The 22,184-nt window shown below is 38.6% G+C and overlaps 1 protein-coding gene and 1 pseudogene across 1 annotated transcript; both read right to left on the bottom strand.

The window, feature by feature from the left end:
- Positions 1-1,533: 1,533 nt before the first annotated feature.
- LOC143461717 (HEAT repeat-containing protein 5B-like) lies at positions 1,534-19,552 on the bottom strand. Its single transcript, XM_076959554.1, has 43 exons — positions 19,369-19,552; positions 18,794-19,005; positions 18,658-18,706; positions 18,254-18,463; positions 18,001-18,169; positions 17,158-17,271; positions 16,683-16,819; positions 16,468-16,618; positions 16,179-16,331; positions 15,891-16,026; positions 15,342-15,456; positions 15,123-15,234; positions 14,234-14,386; positions 13,996-14,095; positions 13,627-13,736; positions 12,775-12,908; positions 12,565-12,669; positions 12,176-12,389; positions 11,699-11,888; positions 11,323-11,482; positions 10,932-11,121; positions 10,657-10,736; positions 10,436-10,525; positions 10,162-10,318; positions 9,603-9,761; positions 9,281-9,390; positions 8,998-9,142; positions 8,739-8,842; positions 8,538-8,615; positions 8,111-8,281; positions 7,689-7,778; positions 7,400-7,580; positions 7,013-7,204; positions 6,142-6,269; positions 5,785-5,920; positions 5,392-5,530; positions 5,158-5,273; positions 4,775-4,893; positions 4,463-4,574; positions 4,036-4,175; positions 3,529-3,736; positions 2,503-2,669; positions 1,534-1,859 (listed from the first exon to the last, which is right to left on the bottom strand). Exons 1-43 carry the CDS (start codon positions 19,492-19,494, stop codon positions 1,680-1,682), a joined length of 6,042 nt encoding a protein of 2,013 aa, XP_076815669.1. The 5' UTR covers positions 19,495-19,552; the 3' UTR covers positions 1,534-1,679.
- A 380-nt stretch (positions 19,553-19,932) lies between these two features.
- Positions 19,933-22,096, bottom strand: LOC143461721 (O-phosphoseryl-tRNA(Sec) selenium transferase pseudogene; annotated as a pseudogene).
- Between the last annotated feature and the right edge of the window lie 88 nt (positions 22,097-22,184).

Genomic DNA, 22,184 nt, shown 5'->3' with positions numbered 1-22,184 from the left:
ATACTTCTAACAAACGAAAATGGAAAGTTTCAGTTACGCTTATAAAATTCTTTCATCGAGCTAATTTTTTAAAGAAAACTTATGCATATTTTATTATCAAGTTAAGTCATCTTCGTCCTCCAGCTGTGTCGTCGTACACGGTGTTCAGCCTATAGTTTTACAGCAAGAGTTGGTAATTTTACTGCTGTGCTGTATTAAAAGTGCCAAGACATAAAAGCATCTAACTGAAGCTGAAGTCCCTGTTACTTTACAAAGAAGCGAGTGCAGTCGGTTATCAATTTTTGACTTAAGATTCTTCGGGCTCACCGAAGTCCATCAATCTGCAGTAACACCTCATTAAAGTCAGCTGACAATTTCGATGTTGCCGCGTCATAGTATTTGTTCAGCTGGGATGAAGCGTTTGTGTAGTCTTGCAATAATTTAGACCACAAGACTCTGTTAATGGTCTTGTCAAGTCTATAGTCTTACTTCAAATTTTGTCGATAGTACCTGGATGGTTATGACAATATGACAAAGTGAAATTACATTTTTTGTGGGTCTTCACCGTTCATTTAATTTGACGTGATTAGAATTTTCCACCGTGATCATTCAAACTGTCATTAAATTAATTATCGATTTCCAAACAGAGGAATTTCTTATCAGATGAAAAATCTCCCGATGTCTTAAATTGAGAACTAGCAATTCACGGGGCAGGCCTTAGCCTGTGCGAGTGACAAGACAGCTTTGAGCCCCGCGCTTAGCACCGAAGCAAAAATCAACATATTTAGGTTTTATTTTGACGCAGTGTCATTTCAATTAGTCATGAATTTCTTGGACCGACAGAAAACTAAATGTACTGTACATATATTCAGGCTACGTCTGATTTTTATTTTGCAGTTTCTCGCAGCGCTAAACTCTATGCTACAGTAGTAAACTTAAAGCGGCTTAAATGTCAAACTGTTTACAAAAGATTACAACGTATCTTTGTACAAACTCTTCTGAACCCTTTTCAGTATATTTCCCATCCACGCCAACCTACTGCAGTATCTCAAGCTGCGGTATGTAGCGGCTTCTCTTTAGGACGCAATTAACCGCCAATTAAGCCGTGGCAACAACGAACCTTCACATCAAATCACGATGTATGTTACCCATCTTTCATCGGTCTTTTAGTGCCACAGCGTACCGTTGACTGCGTGTGTTAAATTCAGTAACTGACCGACCTAGATAATTAATGAAACACAGCCACTGGTGACGACATCTTTGTCAAATTTTCTCGGCAACGTCGCGTTATTTGAAAGTGCCTGATACGAACTTTAAGTTGAAAAACAGAACCGGGGCTTTATCAAGCAAATGGGTGGTTATCTTTTAACAAGTGTTGGTAGTCAACACTTTAAAGCGGCGTAAATTGATTAAAGTAAGAAGTTCTTTTGTGGTTCTGGTGATTTAATTTTGATGATAAAATGAACTCATAATTTACTAAAGGTTGGTGGTTTGTGTCCCTTCAATAACTGCACCACTGCTGTATAGGATTACAACTTATTCTCAAATACACCATTTCTGTCAATGTAATTATAATTTTTATTCGTCACCTCTTCTCACAACATTTGATGCGTAAATAAAATCATCTAAATATGGAAGTGCTAGCAGTGGACTCAATACGAGTGAATACAATAAAATATAGAAGCGGCGGTTTGTTTGTGTTATTTTTTGCCGAAATTAGAGAAATCCATCTTCAATGCTATCGACGGTTGCGCCTGGGCCTTCTTCGTCACCGAAGCTACGGCTGCTCTCTGCTGCTGCTGGTGTTGGATTTTAACCTGGTTTTGACGAATGGCGGCCTCTAGCGACAATTTGTACTGAGGATTACTCGCCAAAGAACTCTGCAAAGTAATTTGGGAAATGTTTTTGTAAATCTTTTGGTTACTTGAAATATCTTAGTTAAAAGAATAATATTTTTACAGAATACAGCGATGTACAAGCAGAACAAATGAACAAGCAAATCGGGCGACAGTAGAGACGCAAACCTACAGGCTAGGCCAGTGGTTCTCAACCGGGGTGCCATTTACGTTTTGCAAGGGTGCCGCAAATTATTGCGCAGTAATCACTAGTCCAGGAAAACGGTTGCGAAAAATTATTTTTATTTAATGCAGAAACTTTTTGGTTTGACTGTGGGTGCCGCCAAATCTTTTGGTTGTTTGCAGGGTGTAGTAAGCCAAAAAAGGTTGAGAACTACTGGGCTAGGCTGTCGTTTCACAGCTGTTTAGCGTTTCATTGCGGTTCGTAGCCTAATCCACACAATTGCTGGACATTATCACCCAAAAGTGACCCATATTATAAAAATACTGTAGAATACTTGAGCAACAAATTTTAAAATTTTCCTTCTGACGACGCCATTGTTCTACGCAGCGTTATAATCATCTCACGATACCTATATTCTACGCGATCTTGTTTGAACAAAGTCCAGTGTATTAACCATTGGGCCTTGCAATGGTTGACCAACTCATGATTAAGCCAACATCTCACCTTGAAAGCTTGCGGATACTTTGGTCCTATCTGGAGCAACCTTTGCAGACAATGTTGATGCAGGGAAACTTTCGGGGCGGATCGGTTTCCGTTCGTGTCCGCTTTCCGCGGATCAACCAACAGCTTACTGATGAGAAGAGGAATCAACATACCCGCCATCTCGTCTCCTGCGGAAGAGAAGCGGTTTTATTCCCGCGATGGAGGATATAAATGTCCCGATGTTCTTTGCCGTTGCTTTTCGTTCATGATTTGCATTTTATCATTCTATTTTATGGTGGTCGGTCAATTCAACCCAGGACAGGTAAGGAGGCGTCAAACGCCTAAAACTAAGATCTTTATGAATTTGTTGTATTCCTATGTAGGGCTTTAAAAAACCTATTTAGACCAATCCGAAGGCAGCACTGTTGGTGTTGTTTTCTAGCCTGGGAATTACCCTAGCAGTTGGCGTGCTTCAATGTCCCAGGTCGTGTGCAGAATTAGGCTAAAAATTAGCATGAAAGTAGCTAAAATTGGGTTTTTTAGACCAAAAATTCTAGTGTTTCTTTTGCGCCTCTGTAAAAAAAGTTTGAATCATGGTTTTTTGATGGCATTTTATGGAATGGTAGTTCAAAGCATACTAAATTGACATGCAAAATTTCAGAGAGCGCCATGGAGGATTTTTCGAGTAATCAGTCTTTAAGTATTTAAGTAGATTCACTGTATAATAAAACAAACAAAGATTTTATGGCATTTTTTGGTGTTTGACGCCTCCTCAACCCATTGGCGATTCAGCCCATGGACGATAGTTGTAGTTGGGTCGTACTGGGTTGAATCGACCTGAAACCGTATTTATCAGGTAAACGCAGAGAATGAAAAACACTCATTCTATCAAGTTGTTTTTGCAGCTCAGTGCGCACAAACATTTATGGCCTGATCGAAAATAAAACCTTTATAAATAAATCTGTGTTGTGCAGATAAATACAACAAACATTATTTATGACGTCATTATGATATCATAATGAAGCAAAAGAGAAAACTTCGACTAACGATGAACTTCTTCTGTAAGCAAGACCAGCTGCTCGACCAAGCTCAAAGCCTCGATGACGACAGGTACGTCATCTGACGTCATTTCCTGCTGCTCGGTGTCAAGATATTGCACGATCAAAGGCGCCATCTTGTGTATGAAAGATCGGGAAAGAAGTGCCTCTGGGTGGCGGAAGATACGAGAGAGGTGAGTCATGCACTTCAGCTTGATCTGGAAAATAGAAAGCGTTCGAGGAGAAAAACAAACAATTAACAGCAAAAGAGAATTCCTTGCGAAAAATCGTCAGAAAATCGAAAAAATGCTACATTCACTTTAAGCAAAAACATCATTCAGGTTAAACAAAATGTTTGATATTTGTAGATGTAGACTTACTACACCATTCAAAGGTCAGTGAAGAGTAACAGCAAATTTTCTCAAAAAAAAGAAACGTACAACGTGTGCATAAGTTCCATATCTAAAATCCTTCACTTTAATCACTTGTATTTGTAAATGTTGGCAGCAACAATCACCTTGGCATCATTGCTATTGAAACACATAGCAAAAAACTCTAAAATCTTCACCAAAAGCTTTGGAGTATTGCACACTGACGATGGCGCTTGGAGAAGAAAAAGGGCCACGCACGCCATCAATGATATGACGTCATAAGCATCTGGTGAAAAAAGAGTTTTTAAATTTTTCCAATACGCTTTTAAAAAGCGCACTTATAACGTTTTTTATTTTACTGAAAATAGATTCTAATTTACACAACTGAAACAATTATTTCACCAACGGCTGGATGCGGATTCCGCTTTGTTCTTAGTTGATTAAGAATTGATAAAATTATATTTATTAAACCACTGACAAGGCATTGGTGTCAATATCAGCTAAACTGAGTCAATGGTACGGTGGTAAGGGCAAAATGAACAGTTTTAACAATTTCCACCGCTGACACATCACCTTCTTTGGCCAATTCAAGTACAGAGACGAGTGCGCTCTGGAGAAGCTGGTTCCATTCGCGAATGAACTTTTCTGTCTTCAGAAACGGTGACGTCATAATCGACTGTAGCGTCTGGGCAGAAATGGAGATGTTCGTATGTAAATAAAATTGCTAATCCCAGACTCAATGAAATGCAATACTGAAGTATCGCAACGCGGCAATTAAACAGAAAAATACGGCATCAAATAAAGTAATTGACGTTTAATTAATGTGCGATTACTGACAATACGACAAATTATAACGAGCAAACGACATAGCAACGTACTAAGTACCTGCAACGCAGCTGCTGTGACGGTGACGTAAGATGGTTGACTTGCGTTGCTACGCGACGTTCCTTCACGGACGACACCGACCAATAGGAAGAGTAGAGTGGGAAGGATGGTAAGACTACCTGCAACGAAGTTCAAGGGCACTCTTTAGATGATTTTCAATATATTTCATGTCTGAATAGATGGAAAAGCTTAAAATTCGATAAAAAGAACTTTGAAAATTCTCAGCAACATTTACAGCTTTTACAAAGGTTAAAACTTAATAAAAACCATAAATAAAGAAGCTATGAGTAAAAAAGTGCGAACAAATAAAGAAATAAATGAATATTCGCAAAATACGACTAAAGTTGTGAGTGTTAAAACGTCACAACCATGCCAGACTAAACCTCTTTCAGAACAGAGGCCAAGAACTTCTCCGAGTAGATGAGTTGCCGTGCTAACAAGCTGAGCTCCCTGCGGCGTGAGATTCTTATTGGTCGAAACCTGTTCTTGGGTGGTGCTCCTGGAAAAATCAATCAGACGGTCAGAAAAAAATTAAGAAAATTTAAAAAACTTAACCGGTATAGTAGGAGGTAAACAAATAATCACAGTATGTGTTTGGATGCCAACCGAACAGTCACCTGAAAGTGGGGTTTATAGAAGGCATCTGCCGCACCAGCACGCACATGCAGACCTCCAGCACGGCGAATACGGTTGATTGGCCGGTTATAAGTTCCCCATTTTCACCACCTTCGCCTAACTCCTGGACCTCAGTGAATTCTGCATAAGATTTGTTTCGTTCCATTTGAAAGCTAAGTCTTTGTAACTTGTGGCTATTGGTATAGACAACTTACTACATAGGTACTGTTCAACTATTAACCTGTTCGCTAAGTACTTTTACGTCACCGCGTCTCGTTGGAATCATAAGTAATACGACTGAGGAACGTTGGATAAAAACTACGGTTAGAATATGCTTGTAAAATTTTTTAGCATAAAATGAAAGTTTAATCATAGACGTTAAAGCATTTGAGCACCTCCATCTCGGTGTAAGTGGAACTTTGCAGCTTGGACTATTTTCTTGACTACGCTAAGGACTATCTGTTGACTTGGGTATGAGTCTCTGGTGAGTAGAAGTCGATGAAGCACATTCAAAATCTCGATGCCGAGAACCTAAAAAAATAACATTTAAAACAATTCAGAGTTGGTCGATACAATGCTTGAATATAGACATGGGTTGAAAAAATATTGACAAACCAACACAACGCATATTTGAACAGTAAATGTATAAAAAAATAGCGTAATCGCTCACACATTATATCCCAGAATGAAAAATTGAAAGATTAGGGACCAATGACATATGAGTAAAAAGTTTTCTTTCATGACGTGGCTACCTGGTCGTTTCCGATGGTTTTTCGTGTCCAGGCAGACGACAGTAGTGCGTCAAGCGTTGACAAACATGACACAATCACACTGATTGATTCAGACGTTCTCGGCGAACAAAGCGCTTCGACGCAGACTCCTGTGAAAATTGTAACAAAAAATATTTTTAATGTTTACCGTTAATAATTGTGCACTTTGCTATGATTACATGGGAGAATGGGAACATATTTTCTTTAATCGTTTAAAGTCACAGGAGTGTTTAATCGTATAAATCAGGGGTGGGCAAACTTTTTGTACTGAGGGCCACATTTGAAAAAATGTTGCAGCCGGGGGGCCGCACACTCTCATTACAAAGTAGGAAAATTTACCCGGTGTGTAAATAAACGCATATTCATATTAAACACAATTTTTGGATTTCACACTCAGTTACGTTTAAAGCTATGCAATCATCATCACAAAGGCCTACGGTAGCCGCTACCGTATTTGTATTTTATGATCAAACAATTGAATCAAAGAATGCGTGAGAAGTGTACGGCTAGTTGCTGAGAGCATGTTGCAATACATGCGCGACTGACGTGTGTATGTTTACGCGCTGAAAGTGAAGAGAAAAACACACTCGTAAAGGGAATAATATTTTGTCATGGAACCTGTTTAATTAAAACAATAAGTGATGAGTAGGATTTTCTGCAAGTGCCGGCGGGGCTTAGTTTGCCCACCCCTGGTATAAATCATTTATAAAGTGACCTGGATTAGGCAAAAAATTGCAGAAAAATAAAAAAACTCAAATTACGATTCATGAGAAAAGTCACTTCCACTATTACAACCAGTCAGCTAAAACCTTCAAATATTTTAACTTAGCAGCAACCAAACACTACCACACACCCATCACTAGGTGGAGCCTTTTCCTTCTTTCTTCCTGAACGAGCTTAATTTTTGCATCTTCTTCATCTTGACCGTCATCCTGGAAGTCCACGTGAGCGAGCCACAGAGCAAGGGCATGCATGATGGTCGGCCAGGCATAGCTGTAGTGTGATCTCACGGACGACATGGTTTCCATGGTGAAAAAGCTTCCATCTGGGAGTAGGTTACACTGACATTTAAGCTTTAATCAAAAGAAACATTAAGAAATTGCTAAAACTTTGCAATAAAATTTTACTTGAACTTGATTAACCCCGTTATTGATGTAACATAAACAGTAAAATACGTGGCTTGTCATACACGCCGAGTAACCGATAAAAGAAGTCACTAAGTTACTAAGTCTTGTAGTACCTGGTGTAGGCAGATGTCCTATCAGTTCAGGAGGCAACTTCAAAATGGCCTGATCCTTTAAAGCTTTAAGCCAGAGATTGGCGAGCACAGTAAGGTGAGGTTCGACCAAACTTAATAGATTTTCTTTGCTTGATTTTGCTTCTTTCTTGGCCGGCTTATTCTCAACAGAACCAATGTAAACCTAAATGTTGTACGTGAGGGTAAAATGTTTTGATGGATTCACAACGCGACAACAGACGTTGACACTCCGGCTGGCAATTACAACCAAATTTGGATGAAAACAACCCACCTCTGCCCAAGCCTTTAGCACCGCCAGTTTTTCCATGGTCGATGCACTTTCGCTATGGTCTGGTCTTGAACTGGAATTTTCACTGTTTACCTGCAAATTTGATGAAAATTGCCACTGATAAGTATTTCAAGCACAGAAGTCATGATCTTATTCATCAACATCTGCATGTCACACCATAGAACATGAAGGACGACAGCACTTTCACATATAAACTGCACAACGAAACTGGTTTGAGGTCTAAGGCTCTGTTCCAGGTCGATTCAACCCAGGACGACGTAACCAACGTCTGTAGGTTGAATAGCCCCAGGACTGAAAAAACCTGAATCTGTTGTTTAGATTATCTTGGGGTTATTCGTTTTGGGTTGAATTAACTGACCACCCTAGGAATTTGACCCCAGTTACGCAAACATCAGTGAATTTACCTCTTTAATTTTCTCGAGGCTGGATACAAGAAGAGCGTGGACTCTTCGAAGATCGGACAAGTCACTGACAACCCCGCTCGAGATCCACGCACTGCACACCTCGCACGCACGGACGGTCACCTCATGGGGGGCGTCTGTGGCTGAAAACGCAGGGCGCAGAGCCGCACCAACCTGACATCCACACAAAACAACGACATAACTATTAAAGACTACGGTAATAATTATTCAAACTAATCGTAATTATCAATAAACGAAAACAACCAGAATGGAGAATTTGACCTTTAAACGGGATTTTTTTTATCACACGTCATCTTTTATATTATGCCGATCGCTATAGACAGGAATTAAGTCTTATATTAAACAGCAGGGTTCTGTCTCGTGAGATTTCTAATGAGGGCTGGCATTTGAAACTTTCTTGGTTACTCACGTTAGCTTGATATTGTTCGAGAATAACAGAGCCGTGGAATTCTGGTTCCGGTACATCCTTGAAATACTTTATTATATCCTGCGTAACGAGGAAATTATCAACAAGTTGCCTACATTGGATTATATCGCAAATATTTGACAGTTGAAAAGTAATAAGAAATAATCTAAGCTATTCGGTTCAAATGCACAGAATCAAACCCACCTGCAACGCTTCTAGGCCAGCCATTCGCAATTGTGTGCAGTTATCAGTCGATGCCATGAACGCCAACCGGACCAGATCGCTGAGATGAAGCACAAGGAATTCCCCTAATATGAGAAAACAAATGCTTATTCTGTGATCAGTTAACACGATCGTGTCAAATGCAGTAATTTGATTAAAAAAAACTAAGATGATATAATAATAATAAATGAAGTGATATCTTATAATGTCCATATATATAAGGGAATGTCCGTGCACAGACCTTTCTTCCCGCTTCGCACAATATTCCTGGCCGATGCCAGGTCGAAATGTGCCGGGTTGGCATCGGACTGTCTACACATTGCGATGACGCGACGAATCAAATCCACAGCAAAGACTCTTGTTGGCCATCGGGGTAGAATTACATTCTTTAAAATGGTTTTTAAAAATACCGTTCAAAGTCTGGTGACGTCCCTGATGACATCATAATCACTTCAGCAAAGAAACATCTTACAACATCATCAGCGTTGGAAAATAAAATGATTTTGAAGCATGTCACCACTCACCTTAGGTTTGCTGTCTTTCTTTCTCGCTGTGAAGGTGTCGTCATCATTCGCATCTTTGTCGTCTCCGGTTTCCTGCTGCTGCTGATCAACTGTACTCAGCGTAACGGTGTCTGGGATTGGACAATAATTGTAGTTTAAAAAGAAAAAGAAATAAAAATCTTTGGATCGAAGATCCTGGATTGTTGATTTGTGTCTAGTTTGTATCGGTGCGTTAATCGTGCAATTTTGTGTTATGTTTCAGTCTTACCCGATGAAGATGACAATTTACCAGAAGCTAAATGACTTATTTAGTTAACAATTAACTAGTTAAGATTTTACTAACCTGTAGATGCAGCCAATACTGATTTGCACAGAGCGACCCAAAAGCTCAATTTATTGAGGGCCAAAGCTTGGAAGATATGACTGAGGGTGTCCCTGGTGTCGGATGTCAACTTCATGTCAACCTCTTTATCCAGTACCGAGAATAAAGCTCCTTCTAGACCTAACACACAATAATACACAGTAATTACTTGATATATATTTCCGTTATAGTATATTATTCGCTGTAAGTATTGAAACTGATAGTTTATATCTAAAAAAAAAACAACTTAATGAGCATTGACATTCTGTAATAGTTCTGTGAATATTATTAAAAATTGGCAATAAGAGAAACAAAAAAGACAAATAGCAAAATAAGTTGTGTAACTAATACCACATAGTCGGGCATGTTTGCCCACATAAATGAACCAGACCGAGATGAAACAGTGAACAAGACATCATTAAGCTTTCCACGGTATAACTTACAATCAAAACAAAGATTGTCTAACTACTGTGAGAGTGAGAGAAGGGTTACCTCGGGCAAATTTACAACAGTTGATTGATCCTAATCCCAGCTGAGTTACCTGTGTCTCCGATGGTGACCCCGAACTTCTCATTGCAGTTTGGCTTGGAACATCTCGATGCAATCTCACAAACTTCTTGCGCTTCCTTCTGTGCAAGCTGACGTAAGCATGACACAGCAGAACGTCGCAGTATCAGGTGCCAGCTGGAGAGGTAGCACTATGAATAAAACGTAAAATTAAGTTGTAGAAAAGCTAAAGTTAGCGTGATAACCAAAAAATTGAATTTCTAAATAAATTTTTCTGATTACGATCTATTGATTTGCCTTATACTTACACACAGCCTTGGTACGAGGGTTGAAAGCTCAACATGGCGTGGCGCAAACATATGTAATTGCTGGAGGCAGGAAACTGATTCCGACTGAACCTGAATAAGAAAGAATTGTAGTTTGACGTATGCGGCCGCTCAGTTGATAACTAAAATTAGATACAACTTTGAGCATTTTACTGCACATAGTATACAATTTTTTAGCTGTTCAGAAGGTATACTAAGTCTACCTGCACATCTGCATGATGTGACATGATTGCGCAACATGTTAAACAGGAAGATCGTGCAGTTGTTATTGCAGTGGCGTTACCTGAATATGAATACATTTGCTTAAATTGTCAAATATTCTTTGATTATTACGTCATTTACAACATCTGTTCACGATTTCTATGTTAACAGGAAAGATAACGACATATATGACATCATACAACTTCCAAAAGTTCATCTTTTAAACACTTTGCTTCTTTGTTCTATCTGAAGCCTTACTTATCAATCCAGTTCCTACCTTGAAGTTCAGGACCAAGTGTAGTGACTAGAGCGCCAAGACAACGACTCAGACATCGATGGACTTGCATGTGGTGTGGCGCCACCTGCAGGAAAAGTGTGAGCACAACGTGCAAAGTGGAATCAACAAACGATCGAAACATCGGACCGAAAGCGTCGACTATCAAGGACAAAGCATGAAGAGCCCAAACCTATAATAAATAAACAGGTGTGAAAAAATTGGCCAACAAAACAGAATACAAGTAAAACTGAGAGCAATTTATTAATATTATTATTTATGTCAATATAATACTCTATACCACATGTATCATAGTGAGCTAACAATAATCATCCACTACAATTAATCAAATATTTTTCTGTTCTTAAAGTAAAAATGCAGCAGCAAATCTAACCTGCACTTCAGGAGAATTGCTATCTTGTGAAAGTGCAAGCAATATTCCAACACTCATCCTAAGATGTTGTCCCGATCCCATTCCTCCAACGTAACGATGCAAACATCCAAGAGCTAGTGAGTGGCCGGTACGCGATATGACATCACGCGCTGTTTTTAACCTGGATAAGTCACAAACGGTCACAAGGATAATAACGTCGTAATATTGACCCAGCTGACCAGCTGTTACACCATATAAAAATTTACTACACAAAACGCAAAGAAAACTTCCAGTAGAAAGTGTTAAAGTGGCATCAATGCTAACAGTAAGCTAGGCTAAGTCGATGGGCACAAAATATGAGCAAAGAAAGCAGGATTAGAACATAGCAAAATCTTACTTTTCAAAACAAAGCTGCGCAGTTTTAGCAACGTAGGTTGGATTGTTGGTGACCTGCGCCATCCTGCCCACAGCTTCACCGGCAGCACATCTTAACGTGATGTCCGATGATGTTAACGCCGATAATATGAGCTCACTTGCTGCGCTTCGGACTTCGTTGCCTCCTAAATGTCGCTTGCTCTCTCCTAAACCTAGTAGCGGAATATAAACGCATGATTTTCTTCTTCTAAGTTTCACTATCTTTTATGCTCATTGTTTCATTTTAGTTTATTTAAGTAAGGTTTTATGGGTAGTTCTTATACGACACACATCCTGAACTTTTGTTGGCATTAAAACTGAGAAGTTTTTACAAGTAAAGCCTAATGAATAGTTTAAACTTTTTGTTTCATATTCATCCCAAACATTAACACGTACGATTACTTACAAAGCAATGCTAATGAAATTTTATGATCTACATTCTACAGTAACAACAACAAACCTTTCAGAGCACATATAAGTGCTGTAAAGACATTTATTTGTATTGCGCGTTGTCGTTGTGCATTTTTGGCAGCTTGCTTGACACAATCGTCAAAATGTTTCAGCATCTGTAAACGATGCTTCATGGCAACATGGGGAAACGCCAACCCAAATAGGGCAATCGCTGCATCAATCACACTGACACCTAGTGGTAACGGGCCTGGCGCAACATTTTCCTGAGATAAATTTTTATTTAATGACATCGATTTTCTTCAAAACCAAGAACTAAAACATAATAGATCCAAAAGTAAAAGTCAAAGTTTTGGTCTGAAACGAAGCTACGACCGCTCATGGGTAAAAGTGAGTTAAATAATGACATCTGGAAGCAAGTAAGCAAGGCATACAACATACCTGCGGTGACTGGAGATAGATAGTGGTGGCATCGTGTTCTATAGAACCAGAGCCAGATGCGCTGTGGCCTTGTAGCTGGACCTCAACCAGACTCTGGTCAGTTTCCTATTGTGGAAGATAAATATGTCAATCAATACAACATGTTATTTTCTTCACGTATTATTACAAACAATAATAGTTGTTCAATTGTTGACTATTTCAGCAGCATACTCTAAGCCAAGACCCAAGCAGGGCACTGTCATCTTGGTGACATAGAGATCTTAGTAACGATGTAGTGGTATTCGCAGGATTGTCAGTTAGCGTGAACTCAGCTACCAGCTCACGAAGTAAAGCACTGAAACTTCCTAAAAATCAAGGAAATTTGCGTTGATTTTGCAGGATTTCAAGAGCAAAACAGTTTCACCTTCTACTTGTGTACAGTCAGACCTCGTTAATCCGAACCACTTTGTTTCGTCATAAAATGCCGGTTTAGCGGGGTATAAGGATTAATTAATTATCTGAAAACGAAAAATCAATCAATCTTGCAAATGTAGCACCGTGTTCAAAAAGCAGTATGCACCTTAATGAAATTCAAAGTATCGTATGCGTAGGAGTTTAAAGAGTGAAACTGCAACATTATTATGCGTAGATAATCGACTATTGTGTTCGTCAACACACTATTGTATCTAGGACAATCGAGAATCATTTTCTCTTCACTCTTAATGATCAGGTTTATCGGATTTTATTGCTATTTATTTAGCACATTTGTTCCAAAACTTTTGTGTCGGAGTCGGACAGCGAGGTTTCCAGATTAAAGGGGTAAAATGCATAGGAAGAAATCCGTTCCCGGCAGTTTTTTGTCGGATAACGGGGATTCCGGTTGTTCGGGGTCCGGATTAACGAGGTCTCACTGTACTTCAATTATAATTTGTAAATCTTGATAAACCAATCTGATTTCCATTTGCTGATCATGATGTAAACAATATTAAACTTTGTCATGAAAATTATGAAGTAAGCAAGTAACTTAATTATCAAGGTAATGAGTCTACATATTTAAGCACATGATAACATGCTTACTATCACCTTCGTACACACTGGGTGGCAGCAAAGCAAGAATGTCATACAATCGAAGCCTAAGCATGGCAGCACCTGCCTTAAGGTGAGGGCCGTGTATTGCTACGATCTCTGGAATCCTAAATAAGTGTATGATTTAAGGGTCTGAGGAGGCAATGCTATACTTTATGCAATTTATCACAACCTATCTATCTTTGCCACACTTATCTTTTATTTTGTGGTAACTACGTTACCGTTAGGGCTTATGTTCACATTCACAATCGATGTTCAGTTCACATTAAATGAAAAACACAAACAGAATGAGTGGAATGATTTTATAATCAAAATTCGGAGTATATTGGAGTTTGTGATATTGGGAAAATTTTTATGTAGACTTACAAGCCCATCATTGCCATGGCGCTCTCCAATGGGATCATGATTTTTCGTTTTGTTTCTTCAGTTAGAAGTGGTCCGCAGTGAGCCACAAAACTGCGCATGGCTGCAAGACGAAGATTAACAACACATTATCCATGCGGCATATAACATGGTGGATAAAATATAAATCTTTTATATTCATAACATTATTAATGTTTGTGAGGACCAATTTATTCCAAATGACTCTTCACTGACTTCTTACCACAGAGAGAACCGGCTCTAGCTTCAAGAGCAAGTTGCCACGTGAATGGATCTCCTCGCTGTTTTTCTTGCTCCAGCTCCCGCATCGAGCGCGGAAAAGATGTCTTCCACATCAGTATGAGCTTTGGAAGAAAACTGTTGACGACCGAAGGACCTAATTCAAGATAATGTGGAACTGGATTATGAATTTATTTTAAGACGTGAAAACGGTGGCCAACTGATGAATAATATTTCAGCATCGATAAAAACAGCTTCAAGGCGGTGTGGTTTCACCAACCACTTGATAAAATATGATGAGTAACTTTCTAACCAGTTAACTAAGGATGCCGTTGCATCGCACCTTTATTTGTAAATATGACATATAATTCAGAACAGATGCATACCATGGGCCATGGATTACTGTCAGAAAAAGACATTTTTAGTAGTTAACGCATAAATAAAATATATACATTCGACGCATTTCATGAACGAACAATTGCTGGAATAATATCGGTAGAACTTAGAACACCTTGATACAAAGTTATGATAAAAGCTTTTACATAACCACAACAAACCACTGATGTGCCGCAGTAGTGCATTATCATTAAAATCGATGTGACACTGGTAAACTTCCAAGTGATTAGAGTTAAATTAACGAAATTTAACTTTAATTGCAATTCTTTTCAAAGACATAGTGCCTTGATCATTGTTAATGCATTCTGACTGTGTACACTGTACAGCATGGCATAAATTTTTCTTCGAAGTATGGATCAATGCTTAAACATCACATTAAATTTGTTAACATGAAAAGCATCATTGGATAAAAATTAATGAATTACAGCTAAATGACATGATGTCAATCTTCTAATAACACTTGCCAGATAAGATACAACAGTAGCTCTGTTTCCTACCTAATGTCATCAATGCACCAATAAGAAGCCATCCGGACTGAGTTCGGAAAATAGAAATCTTTGTATTTTGACCAACAGATCGCAGAATCTTCTCAGCAACATTGAAAATTTTCTGATAAAAAAAAAATTACAAAAAGATCAATCGCGACGTACGTTAATATTTGTTAACATAGCTAAACTGGCTCTAGACATGAGCATAATAACAATGTAGAAGCATACATTGCCCTTTGCATGTGAAATTCCCATGGGGCAGTCCTTGACGGCTCCAAGCAATGCAGAGAGTGCAGCGCTGTATCCAGATAATGCCTCCCCTGAGGCCTTCAAGCTTTCCATTCTGTGATGAAGGTCACATAATTGGATAGGAAATATTGTTTGAGTACTTGTGCAGCTGTACTTTGGCGACAGAATTTGATAAAATAATATCAATGATAGAAATAATTTAAATAGAAATAGAAAGAGTTTTCTTCTGAATTTCTCGAAAAATTAATTCTCATTGATTAGACTTTATTAATGACTATGACTAACATGACCATGACTAATGCACTTCATGGACCAGTGGTTCCCAACTTGGGATCTACGAAGATGGTGCAGGGTCCACAAGTTATACTTTAATTCCCAATAAACAGACTATGAATTTACAATTTTGACGTTGGGGTCCGCGAGAAAAGAATTGTGGTAGCTATGGCTCCACAAGTAGGAAACAGTCGGCAACCACTGTGATAGAAGTTTTCCATCAGATACTTACTAAAAGTTCAGTTTGCAACTTACTTCTCAACACAGAGGTCTATCAACAGCGACAACTGAGCAGGCAAGGCAGTGGCGATGCAGCGTAAACACCAAGCGGCAGATAGCCTGGTTGCCTGTGATGGGTAAAGAAGGACTCCTAAAATAGGGTCCACTATGCCTAAAACAAAAACCGTACTAAACTGTGAGGACGTGCACTAGGTGCAGCGACTATAAACATGTTCAGGTTAGCAAATTCGAAAAGATCACATGACAGAATGTTAATTTAGCGATGTAAAAAAAAGCAGATTAGCAACTTGTAAAGACACTGACTGGTCTGTTTTTCTGCCACTAGAGGTGATGCTGATGTCCCCAGAGATCGCAGAAGGCTGCCGATTTCCTGAGTCGCACAGATCAAAACGTGCTGGCTCAGCATTACATCCGTAGACGTGTTGTTGCCGTTGGTCCCATCATTAGCCATTACATCTACAGACACATAATAAACGCAATTAAAAGAAAGAACAAAACTAAAGAAACATCAGAATTCTTGGAACAACAAAGAAAAGAGCAAATAACACTGTACCGACTTTAGCAAAGATGGTATAATGCTTGTTTGACTGACCTATTATAGCTGTGTGTTTTGATACGATATTGCAAAGTTCACGTACTGCAACTTGCTGCTGTGCTTCTCCCAACATAATGCCAATGGTTGAACGAAATATGAACGATATGCACCTCCGTGTGTAAACTGCTTCAACGTGGTTTGTAGTCGCCTTCAAGGTATATGAGATTATGGTTTGGTAATGAACAAAGCTCAAAGAAATTTACATTCCCCACCTTAGGATGGACAGCTATCTCAAGGACTTTGTTGATAAATCTTGTCATGTTCGTTTCAAGCCAATCTGAACCAAGTTCTCTCGCAAACTCAACGTGAGCTTCTGTTACGCCGATGCGGACATTACGAATCGACATGCCTGTGAATTGTGTAGGAGCAATTACAATGCTCTTGCCATTTAAATGCAGCATTTGACAAGTAATTACTTCTTATAGAAAAAAGCACTTGAAATTATTTTGAAACAAAACAACACGAAACACTGATATAGTTATAGGGGAAAATTAAAATGAAATGAAAAAGTAATCAATAATGGACAATAACTAATTAATTATATAGTAATCAGGGAATTAATTTAATGAATGAGAGATGTATTTCCAAACTAGTTCGAATCAATTTGGGCCACTTAGACAATAGTTTTGCTTTTAGGTCAAAATGATTAAAATTTAGATTTATGTCTACAAACATGAATAAACATACTGCTGGCAGAGCCCTTCAAAAGGTCCCGAGCTCCTCCCCAGGATCCCGCTTGCAAGTAACCATTCGCAAGAAGCCCCATGGCATCATCAAAGCTTGGTTTCTTCCCCTTAGTTACTGAGAAGTAATAAAGTAAAAACACATTCATGTGAGTGTGACATACTCTAAAGCAAGTACAGTGAGACCTCGTTAATCCGGACCCCGAACAACCATAATCTCCGTTATCCGACACAAAACTGCCAGGAACGGATTTTTTCCAATGCATTTTACCCCTTTAATCCGGAAACCCCGCTGTCCGACTGCGACACAAAAGTTTTGGAACAAATGGGCTAAATAAATAGCAATAAAATCCAATAAACCAGATTATTAAGAGTGAAGCGAAAATGATTCACGATTGTCCTAGATACAATAGTTAGTTGACGAAAACAATAGCCGATTAAATTATCTATGCATAATAATGTGATGTTGATGCATTTTGATAAATAAAGATGGATTAAGGTCGCGGAGATAACCTAGTGATTAGAGCATTCGTCTTCAATACGGTAGTTCTGGGGTTCAACACTGGGTTGGATCATACAAAAAATAGAATTTTATTTTAGTTGCTGTCCAGTCAGTAACTCGGTACTTTGAATTGGAGTACTGTTTTTTGAACACGATGCTGCATTTGCAAGATTGATTGATTTTTCGCTTTTTGATAATCCAGATATCCCGCTAAACTGACATTTTATGATGAAACACAGTGGTCTGGATTAACGAGGTCTGACTGTATTTGGAAATATTTATCAGGAGATATTTGTCAGGACTTCAACGCGCGATCAAACACAAGTTAATGTACTTTATTAATACCAGCAGGCTTTGGTTTTTGTGTTCCAGCTGCTAATGTTCCGAGCATTTTTGCAACAGCACATCGAACTTCATATGTGCTGCCATCAAGTGCTCGAACAGCTTGCTGGATGAGTGGCTCGAATTCGTTCATGTAAACATATGCTGACTCTTTGATAAGTTCTTCTAAACACTGTATAACATCGATATAACAAAATTACTGTAAATATTGAACAAAAAAATTGTTACCACAAAAGATCAACGTGAAAGAACTCACCTGCGCGGCTGATGTCCTGACAAACATAGATCGATCGACCAGCGCAAGTTTTGCCACTTTATAAATATCTCGATGACACATAGTTGCAGACGCGCCAAGTCCAACTAAGAGTCGACGTAGTGCAGTCATTGTCTCACATCGTGTTTGTGACTCGGCGTTTTTTAAACCTTTGACCAGCACCTGTACCGTATCCGTGAACAATGCACCAAGCTAAAATCAAATAACAGACATTTTTATTTACTTAAACCATTCGGTGCATTTCTACAAAAATTAAGGCTAAACATGCATTTGAAAGTCGTTATCATACAACTGTATCTTCAATGTCCAAGTGGAAAGGATGTGTTTTCTGAAACACTCTCTTTCTGATATTGTTTAAAGCAAAAACAAAAGCAAGTGAAACTCACCATTCTGCCATTTTCCTCATACAATATTCCAATTGCCACAATGGCTGCACTAAAAAATAAACAAAACATATTTCACAACTTTGTTAAAAGACAGACAAACCAAAACGATGGATTGTAACCAATGAAATAGACTTACAGCCTGATTGACAGGTAGCTTGGAGAGTCATCTTTATTTCGAACGATCTCATTACACTTGCTCACTGTCTCATACATGGAGTAACTGTCCCCAACTTGATAAAGTGTGGACAGGCAATAGCCAATCAATGACCTAGTAGGTGGGCCAGGCCCAGCAAGGATTTGCGCATTTAACTGTGCGACGAGCTGCTTTTGCTTCTCTTTGATATCGGACTGAAACAGAACAATTTAATTTATCTCGGTAAAAAAATTACACAGCTCAACGATTTTAAATCAACTTCATGGGGATTGGGGTTTAAGATCGCTTTTAGGGTAATTTTAGGGTGCTGATTTCAAAAATAAAGTCAAATTTTCCCAATGTGATCTGGTTTTTGAGCTATATGCATGTTTTAGAATAATGTAATTGTCACTTTTATGCATGTGACGGCTGCACATTTCGCACTTTGATAGAGTTGATGTCATTTAAAGGATTAATATTTAAGCAGACTTTCTTGCATTTATAGTAGGTACATTCAGACAATCCCATATGACTAAACCTTAAAGTTTAAGTGACGACCTTTAAAATCTATAACTTACCTTTTGTGATGCTTTAAGCACTTTGTGTAAAAAGCGAAGCCATTCATACAAAAAAATATCCTTTTTGTTGTCAGGAATAGTCTTTAAAGCTTCTTCATTAAGAAGAAGTCCATGAGCTAACTCCATCACTAAAAATAGCTACTACTGTACAGTGGCCCTAAACCACAAACCCTAGTGACCCTATGCTGTAAATGGTATATATATTATATTGTACAAAATTACAGATTTAAAAACACTTTTACAAGCAATAGTTTTACATGACTACCGGTACCTGTATCCTGATTTAGGCAATTTTAACAATCATAATGCATAGGTAGTATTGGCCAATCACCATACAGTTGTCTGCCGGCGATTTTTGTAAGTTGTGCACATTGGGGGTTGCCAGCCTGGTCGTACTTCAGTCTCATTGTAACAGACTAGTTATAGCCTACATTGTCTTAAATAGGTAGAGAAAGCCTAGCCTAGCCTAACCCTGAGTTGTTCCAATATACAATAATTCAATTCCTAAAATGTGCCAACAAAACATCTACAACCTCAAAATAATATTTTTGACACTACACCAAAGAAGGTCAATATGCAATGTAGGGTTTAATTCATTAGAAATATATGACAAAGCACATTGGAACTGTGGTTTATGTTAAATGTGACATAAAAGACAAGCTTTTGTGAGTCATTATGCTAAGTTGTTAAATAAGCAACTGTACCCATCAATTAAATTACTGTTAAGCTTTAAAAATTACCATCTTTAACTAACATTCTTCAGATATCTCAGCAGAACCTGATTGTGAAACACGTTTTTTTAAACATATAATCGTCTTGTCCAACTTTTTTACTAAAATATCACATTCCTCTCTTTTCATCCCGATAGCGGCAGCCACAGTTAAATAAGGGCAAGTGTATGTATTGCAGTGGCTTCCATATCCTTGGAATGAGAAAAATCCTATCGTCTTTTTTGCTCCCAGTGGCACAACCCTTGCACCTGTGATACGTCGAGTGAACAGCATTGATCCCAGTTCAGTGACATCTGCAGTTTTATCAACGAGCGATGATAAACTCATGCCAATAGAAATTGCATTATGTGGGGTTTCAAGTATCCGTTCATCGTGTTTTTCAGCTAGTTTTCTCATTTCTTCTCTGAGGTAGGAATAGTTGTCTTTTCTTTCACTTAAGAGGTTTTTTAGTCCATTTCGTCCCATTTGAAGCATTGTAATGAGCATGTCGATGGCAGGAGCAGCCGATGCCCTTCCTGCATAGGTGCTGGCCACCAGCTCAAGAAAATTGTCCTTATTAGAGCTTGCTACCACCGAGCCGCCAACTGGCACCATGAAATTTTTATCACAGCTCTGAACAAAAGCATCCACCCTGCCAAATTTTGAAGCCTGGTTTAATAGGTGCATGCATTTTGAAAGCTGAACACCATAAGCATTATTAACAATATGAGGAATTTCCTTGTCTTTGCAAATCTCAGCGATCTCTTCTATTTTGTCAGGAATTCTTGGTGCAAAACAAGATGTTGTTGTATGAATACACAATATACTGTCAGCTCCAACTTTTTCAATAGCTTTTTCAATTGCATCAACATCAGTACATAGCTCATCTCCAACCAAGCAGTTTTCTATCACTAAAGGCTCAAATCCGGCAGAAATCATAGACTTAAAACATGATTCTTCATCAAATCTCGGCCAAATAATGTATCGTGCATCTGGTCTAATTGATTTCAGAGTGAGGAAACATAAAAGCAGTGTCATACCCGTTGACATGGGAACAATAATACATGATTTGGCTGTTGTTCCACCTGCCTGCTGAATAAAATCTAATGCAAGTTTACTACACAGCTGATTGACTATGCTAGAGCCAGCTGCTTTTGGTTGCACAGCTGTTACGTCTCCTGATCTTCCAACTCCATGTGAAAATCGATAATTTCTTCTTGCAACTATGTCAGAATAAATTCTCCCTTCCCTCTCGCCAGCACCACACTTTCCTATAAGGTTGTTACTGTCCAGTTGAGAAAGTTCAGAGAGAAATGTTTCGACGAGGCATTCGTTCCAGCCTTCATCAGGAATTTTCTTATGATTTAATAGATGTTGAAAAATGTGATTTCTTGACATCCATGACTGCTGAGCTAAATTCACGTACGATGACGGAACAATTGTTGCACAGGTTTTAAGGTGATTCAAGTCCATTTTAAGAACCTAATTGTGAATTGAAATTGTGAATGAAATTGTGCATGCAAAGACACAAATTTTGGTCTGATGGTGTGCACTGAAGCGTCAATTCTTTGTTTATTTATTATAAATTGGCAATCAAACAACCAATTAGTCCTATTTCATTTATAATATATTAGCGTGAAGATGAAAAAGTTTGGCGTGCATGTTGATGAATTTCCTGTGTGTAAGCGACTTATAATAGCCTAAACAAACATAGAAAAGCTAATTGTTTGAACGCCAGTTATTATTATACTAAAATTTAGTGCACGCCATCAACCCAAAGTTTACGTCTTCGCACGCACGAGTTCAAATCGAAAACTAACTGACTTGACTTTCCAGCCAGCAGTCGGGATGCATAGCCTACTACCTGCAAAAACTTCATTAAATATGACCAAAAATTAATATTAAAATAGCGAGTTTTTGGTAAATTTCGGACACTGACTATCAGACCGTAAAAAATACCCTGCACTACCGCGCAACTAGCTCATCATGCACCCGCTAATCATCTAAACTTGTAAACACCTGCACATGCGGTTAACAGTATATCAGTCTGCGTCTGCCACTAACACTGGTGTCAGAATATAAATTGTAGAAAAATCTCAGGGTACT

This window comes from Clavelina lepadiformis, chromosome 6, assembly GCF_947623445.1.
Source record: "Clavelina lepadiformis chromosome 6, kaClaLepa1.1, whole genome shotgun sequence".
Taxonomy (NCBI): Eukaryota; Metazoa; Chordata; class Ascidiacea; order Aplousobranchia; family Clavelinidae; genus Clavelina; species Clavelina lepadiformis.
The sequence above is the reverse complement of the archived record's forward strand: the minus strand, read 5'-3'. Positions and strand labels throughout refer to the sequence as shown.